The sequence below is a fragment of the Brassica oleracea genome, chromosome C3 (assembly GCF_000695525.1).
Source record: "Brassica oleracea var. oleracea cultivar TO1000 chromosome C3, BOL, whole genome shotgun sequence".
Classification (NCBI taxonomy): domain Eukaryota; kingdom Viridiplantae; phylum Streptophyta; class Magnoliopsida; order Brassicales; family Brassicaceae; genus Brassica; species Brassica oleracea.
In genome coordinates, this window is record NC_027750.1 from 49881017 (window position 1) to 49888016 (window position 7000).

General features: G+C 38.3%; 2 protein-coding genes across 2 annotated transcripts in view; one reads left to right on the plus strand and one right to left on the minus strand.

The window, feature by feature from the left end:
• Window positions 1-3128: 3128 nt before the first annotated feature.
• On the plus strand, window positions 3129-4981 carry LOC106328249 (dnaJ homolog subfamily B member 1-like). Its single transcript, XM_013766649.1, has 2 exons — window positions 3129-3758; window positions 4248-4981. Exons 1-2 carry the CDS (start codon window positions 3196-3198, stop codon window positions 4690-4692), a joined length of 1008 nt encoding a protein of 335 aa, XP_013622103.1. The 5' UTR covers window positions 3129-3195; the 3' UTR covers window positions 4693-4981.
• A 292-nt stretch (window positions 4982-5273) lies between these two features.
• The window catches only part of LOC106335860 (L-galactono-1,4-lactone dehydrogenase, mitochondrial), a gene marked incomplete at its 5' end in the record, with an annotated part of 2685 nt that continues 958 nt past the window's right edge, over window positions 5274-7000 (minus strand). Inside the window, 4 exon segments of the mRNA XM_013774506.1 lie at window positions 5274-5619; window positions 5812-5952; window positions 6175-6595; window positions 6690-6875. Coding sequence (XP_013629960.1) covers window positions 5461-5619; window positions 5812-5952; window positions 6175-6595; window positions 6690-6875 — 907 coding nt within the window.

A 7000-nucleotide genomic window follows, 5' to 3' on the forward strand; every position in this document is an offset into this window, starting at 1 on the left:
TTTGAGAGTAAACCACTTTAAAAGATCATGGATTTTGAACCTCTTGACCCACTTGAATAAAAGCCTTCCCTTACTCAACCAAATGATTTGGACCAATTGACCATTTGCAAGAATTCACTTGATGTTTTATGCTTAATGAATGTGAGAGTTGGTTGATTTGAATGTGTGGATGCTTGATGATGAGTATAAGGGCAAAAGGAGTTGAGATAGGCCTAGAGAAGCTAGAGTGTAATAAGAGAGTGTGCTCATGTTGGATTAGATGTTGAATTGAGTGCTAGTTGTATTTCTTTTGGCTATGAGCTCCCACCTTCAAACCTCTCTCCCTATGAGTTCTAGAAAGTTCACTTGTGGACAAGTAAAAGAACAAGTTTGGGGGAGTTGATGTCTTGCATATTTTCATTGTTTTATCCATTCATCCATTAGCATTTTCATCATATAGATTAGTATTTAGCCATGTCTAGGTTGCATTTTGCATTCATTGTCCTTATTAGGTGTTGGAGTGTGCCATGGAGTGATTTGAGATGTTTGGGAGCATTGTGATCCAAAATGGGGTGAAAGATGAGCATGTATGGAGCCTTTAGAGAAATCTTCTGTTGCTAATATTTTGTGCAGACACATAAAATTGAGTTAGCTTTCTAATGGAAGTGGTTTCAAGTCATTTGAAGATGTAATGAAGGAGTTACGACCAATTTACTAGAAGCATATCCACCATGTTCAAGCATCCTGGAGCGACCTCTCAGAGCGACCTACCAAGGTCGCTCCCAGCCAGAGCGACCAGCCCAGAGCGACTATCTCAAGTCACTCCATCCAGAGCGACCAGCTCAAGTCGCTCGCATTTTGACGGGGCAAGACACGAAGAAACGCGTCGGGAGCGACCTCCTGGAGCGGCTATGCTAGGTCGCTCCGCGTGTTTTGCTTGGACGATTTTTATGTTATTTCAGGGGCCTTTTGGTCATTTGCTTTGTTGTTTTACATTGCATAAACCTAAGTTAAGTACTTTTGTAAGCGATGGGAGGCAGGGGATCTCTTTTCTAGAGAACACTAGTTTTTATACTACATCATTTGTCTTAGGAGCTTTGAAAACTCCTAACATCAATGTCTTGTTTAGCTTCCTGCACAAGCTGGAGATACTAATCAAGTAAACCCATTGTAATTTTCAGCTTATGCTCATCGTCCAGAAGCTTCATGGCCTTTCTCTCTCTCTCTCTCATGTTTTTCCTTAGTAATGACCTGGAAGTAAGTTTCCTTCTCAAGATGTTACTTCTCCTCGTAAGGCTTCTTATCTTCTGCACTAAGACTTCATCTTATAATGTTCTTCAAAATAACAAATATATAAACAAATTTGGAGTATATAGATTTTTACATAATAGTGTATATTTATATATTAGATAAATAAGTTTCATTGTATTTAGCCAACATTCTATTTTATATTTATAATTGTTGTCAATAAAGAAAGATAAATTTATTAAGCATTTGAAATTCCTTTGCGATCATATTATATCTTTTATTTCCATTTGAAACCTTTATTTATGCGCTTAAAGCCTAAAAGAAAGGCATAGCACTATCAGATTGGCTGGAAACTCTTTTGGAATAAAATTTTCTTTCCATGATCTAGTTCGTTTAAGAAACCTCATATTTATCGATAAAATCATATTTAAGAGATCTCGACATTAATGTTGTTTTAAAAAATATCATATATAATCCTCAGATATGAGTTGGATATCACGTAACCGAAGAAAGTCATTGATGTGATCTTAAGAACCATCATAGTTCTTTAGAGATTTATTTGATTCTTGATATCCCATTACTTTTATGATATTTAGACTTCTAAAGCTTATTCAGATCATTTTAGGTTGTATTTAGGTGTTAATATTACATTTGCAAAAATCAAGGGCTAGATTGTATTTTTGGAAGTTTAAGGTTAATTCAAGAGGTCATTTCTGGTAATTCAAACATTTGTGTCCAATTAGAAAACAAAGAAAAGATGAGGGACCATCGTGCAATAAACATAAACAGATATTTGGAAGACTGAAAAATGCAAATATGAAGAAACCAGCCATTGTCGTTGATTGATTCTTCTCTGGAATCTGGGCTTGACGACGATGACGAACCTGTTCCGGTGTAATGAAGACCTCGGCTTGGAGCTGAGAACACGACCCAGAGATGGAGAATACGATGTTGACGAGCCGTGATGAAGAGCTTGGCTACGATGAAGTGGATTCACGGCGAGGATGAGAAGAAGACAAAGGCGGATCAAACCTTGTGCTTCTGGTCGGAGAAGAACATTCGCAAGATAACGTGGCGGCTAGGAGCCACTGCCATGACTGCAGATCTCAAAGAAGCACAAACAGATCAAAGAGAAGTCGGAACGAAGAAATTAGGTCACTGTTAGCTGTAACGGTTGAACCATGGATAATAGAATTAAGAGATGTGTCTGAGAAGAAGATGACGCTTTGGCGTCTGTGATTGTCAAACAGATTTATGTATGACAAAAGAAAGAAACATGTGGATTATAATTTCATGACGTGTATGAATAAATTAAACGGAAGGAAAGACCTTTGGCGGATGATGCTTTGATTTCTTAACTTATAGATATCTTACTTAAAAAATTATGTGTAACATAGCTATGAATTTTCCCAATAATAAAATTCAAAATAAAACACTATTTAACTAATTATGCCATTTATAAATGCAATATATAACCAAAATAATTATGATATAAAATACTCCCTTCGTTTCAATATAAATGATGTTTTAGAAGGTTTGTTTTGTTTCAATTTACATGAAGTTTTGAGATTTTAAGAAAGTTTTGAGATTTTAAGGTTAACTTTAATTTTATTGGAAACTGTTCAACCAATTAGATTTTACAGTCTTTTTTATAATTGATTAACTGATTTTAAAATTATATTTTTGAAATATTTTTATAGGAAAATGTAATTTTTTTAATCTTTGTGTACTATTACAAAACATCAAGAGTATTATGAAAGGAATGAATGGAGTAATAAATATCTGAATATATTTTGACAAAGATAATTTATTTATGTTTCCATCTTTAGTTACACTAGTATTAAGATGTTATAAAAGTTTTGTTTTGGTTTTCCTAAATGGTTGACAAAGTAGAAAGTTTATAAAAAGGTAACGTGGAAACTCCCTTCCCCTCCCTCTCATCCCCTAGTCTCCACGCGAACCACCGTGATGGGTGTGGATTACTACAATATACTGAAAGTGAATCACAGCGCGAGGGATGATGATCTGAAGAAAGCTTACAAGCGTCTGGCCATGATCTGGCATCCCGATAAGAACCCTTCCGCGCGGAGGGACGAAGCCGAGGCCAAATTCAAACGGATCTCTGAGGCCTACGACGTTCTCTCCGACCCTCAGAAGCGCCAGATCTACGATCTCTACGGCGAGGAAGGCCTCAAATCTGGGAAAATCCCCAATTCTTCGTACGAGGCTTCTTCCTCTTCGTCGAGACCGCCGCACTTTTACCACCAGCATCCGCCTAACGCGGCGTCGTTCCGTTTCAACCCTAGAGACGCGGAGGATATCTACGCCGAGATCTTTGGATCTGAAGCTGGAGGAGCAAGTGCTGGACATAGGACGTTTAGGGATGCGAGTTTCAGGAACGCTGGTGGTGCGAATGGTGAGCTTAGGAAGGCTCCAGCCGTTGAGAATCCATTGCCTTGTAGTTTGGAGGATCTTTGCAAAGGTGTCAAGAAGAAGATGAGGTTATCTAGAAATGTTTTCGATGCTTCTGGGTATGTGTCCTTCTTCTTGGACTAGTTGGGTAGTAAATGATTCTTCTTCTTGGTCCAAACTTGAACTTGTTGGAATCAAGCGGTCAATTTCATGACAATGTGTAGCTTTCTAACACTGCTAAAACTGAACTCTTTTGATGTTACAAGGCAATGATTTGTGTGGATGTTTAGGCAAAGGTTAACGTGTCCTCTTAATACATTTTACCTATCAAGTGCTTTTTAGTTTCTTTCCACAGATCCGGTTTTTGCAGTTTACAGCTGCACGAACTTGATTTTATGTATAATGATAATAGATGATAGCTTGCACGTATCTGTATGTATTTTTTGGGCTCATCTTGCTTCATATGATTGTTGGGGTTTTCCTATAATAGCTCAAGAATGTAGCGAAAGTTGTCGTATTACCTCCTTGTGTCTCTGCATACACAGAGATGAATTTTTATCTTGTTTTATCTCAGTACTGTTATGATTCGTGTTGTTTGGTTGTTGCAGTAAAATGAGGGTCGTTGAGGAGATATTGCCCATAGAAATAAAACCCGGGTGGAAGAAAGGCACAAAGCTCACTTTCCCTAAGAAAGGCAATGAAGAGCCTGGAATCATACCAGCAGACATCATCTTCGTGGTTGAAGAGAAGCCACATCCTCTTTACAAGAGAGACGGAAACGACCTTTTGGTCAACCAGGAGATCACTCTGCTTGAAGCACTAACCGGTAAGACCCTCGACCTGACCACGCTTGATGGTAGGAGTCTCATGATCCCACTAACGGATATCATCAACCCCGAGCACGAGATTGTTGTTCCAAACGAAGGAATGCCCATCTCTAAAGAGCCTGGTAAAAAAGGTAACCTGAGGTTGAAGCTTAACGTGAGTTATCCGTCTAAGCTGACAGCGGAACAGAAGTCCGAGCTGAAGAGAGTTCTTGATGGGGTTTCATGAACAAGTCAGATGATGATGAATGTAGATAGCAAAAGTAGAGGAGATGATGTAGATTGTGAATGGTAGGAAGGAGCTTGGATTTGAAAGCCGAAGAACAAACAAACACACGCTTTGCTTCTGTCTTTTCTGTTTCTCTTGTCTGAAATTAGACTCTTCTGGTTTCCTTTTTTGTTAATTTTATTTATTTGATTTGGTTTTGAGGGCCTTTATCATATGTGATTTATGTGACTCCAAACATTGAGGTATGCTTTGTTACCTATTTATCTTATTAATAAGAATCATTTGTGCCTCCACTATCATTTGTATCTTCATAACTAGGTCAGGTAAGCATGGATTAGAGAGATCTAAGTTCGAGTCTGAAGCCAAAATCAACAAGAACCAACCTAAAACCGAAAGTCAAGGACTCATTCAAACAGTAGGAAGTGATGTGAGTTAAGTCACTTGGTCAACAGTACAGACTAGGCCCTAACAAAAGAACCATACACTTTTCTAGCTTACTAAGACCATACTTACATGCACAAGCCAAGATGGCCACAAACCCCTCATTCGAACCAACTTGGGCAACTGAAATTCAGGAAATGGAATAGAACAACAAGTATATTTATTCAGGGGAACTGCGAAAAAAAAAATAGTAGTAAAACTCAATGTAAACTTTTTTTGTGACCAATATATCGGCTTCACTCTTCTTACAAACACTTGTAGATGCAACGTTATAGGATTCCAAAAGTGGTACTTCAAGGAGCAAAAAAACTATTGATGAAAATGTTTTTAAGCAGTCTTGGAGACAGGGAAGAGCTTTTCCACCATGTTGTTTGAGAGAATTCTGTTTGGGTCCAGCTCCCTTCGTGCTTTGTTGTATGCATCCACCGGGAATCGTTTTCTGAGTCTTTCTTGTAGGGCTTCAAGTTCCTCTTTATCCTTTGGTATCTGCTTACATAAAACATTTTAAACACTCAAAATTAGAACAATTGCACTACACATTTCATTTGCTTACTTTTCACGACAACAATTGCATTACAAGCAGAAAAGGTAGTAGGATACAGAGAGTTTCTGTCTAAGTCTAACTAAACTATGAAATTCTATAAAGGTGAGTGAATCAGAAGGATCATCTACAATTACCTCAATTTTAGCCCAATGTTCATACGCAGAATACTGGTCCCACAATTTTGCCTGTGTCAAATGTCTATAGTGGAAAAATTCATCCGTGATGTCCTTTCTCTGGCGAGGGTCTGCTGTCGGGAGATACATGATTATACCAACCTGACACAAAAATGTAATGTAGCATATTATAAATGTATATAGCTAGCAATGGAAAGAGAGAGAACGAAAACAGCAAAAAAAGTCAATGCTGGAACAAGATTGGTCAATAGCAAGAATCTACCAAGTTAAACAAAATCTATCTCTCTATGTAGCATCAATATTCCAAAAATTCTCATTTATACTTGTTTTCACGAAAGTTAAAAGAGGGAAAACAGGAATTACCCATGAGAAAATGTCCTCCTCTGCAGTGCTGAATGCAGGACTCATAGGGCTCTTACTTCGGCCTGTCCAACGCTGCTCTATGGGAGAAGGTGCTGGTATTGCTTCTTTTTGTATCAACTCTTTCAGCTGTTCTATGTACTCAAGGTCTTTCATGCTAGGTTTAGCGAGAGTTCCAGCAGGAAAACAAGTTTCTGATACCCACTGTTGACCACCACAGTCAAAGCCCAGGATTTCATCACTCCACCCTACTCTGTATCCTTCTGATTTTTTCCAAAACTCAGCCTCAGCTTGATTCACTTTTCCAACGTGAACGTCATTGAGAGGATCTAGGGCAATCAGCTTATCTCTCAACTCTGTAAATGAAAGCTCGTTAATGTCTGGCTCCCTACTGTCAGGAGTCTTCTTACTAGAGTCCTGGACCCTAATACATCATGGTGGAAAAAATAATGATCATTTAATCCTCCACACTAGAGAAAGCAATTTAAGACATAATAACAACTAAAGCATAACGATACCTATACTTAACAATGCTCTCTCTATACAGGTCACGGACATGCTTTAAAGCCTCCTCTGTAGTGTACTTTGGTTTGTCCTTAGGTGCCCCACTCCATTTTGATACAGGGTTGCATGTAACAACCACGACCGTGTCAGTATATGGAATATACAGGTACTTGACATGCTTATTTGTAGAGAGCAACTTTCTAAACAGCCAGAAACAGAAACAAAAACAAAAGTCAGGAAAACTTCCACTCTTATGAGATCAATGAGGTTCATATTAGAGGTCGTTCTTTGCCAAATGATAGAAATGCACTATGCTGGGGGGGGG

What these genes read in the sequence shown, in the direction of transcription:
- LOC106328249 (XM_013766649.1), top strand. Translation starts at nt 3,196, where the DNA reads ATGGGTGTGGATTACTACAATATACTGAAAGTGAATCACAGCGCGAGG. An exon ending in AATGTTTTCGATGCTTCTGG is followed by an intron (nt 3,759 to 4,247) that starts GTATGTGTCCTT and finishes TGGTTGTTGCAG; the next exon opens with TAAAATGAGGGTCGTTGAGG.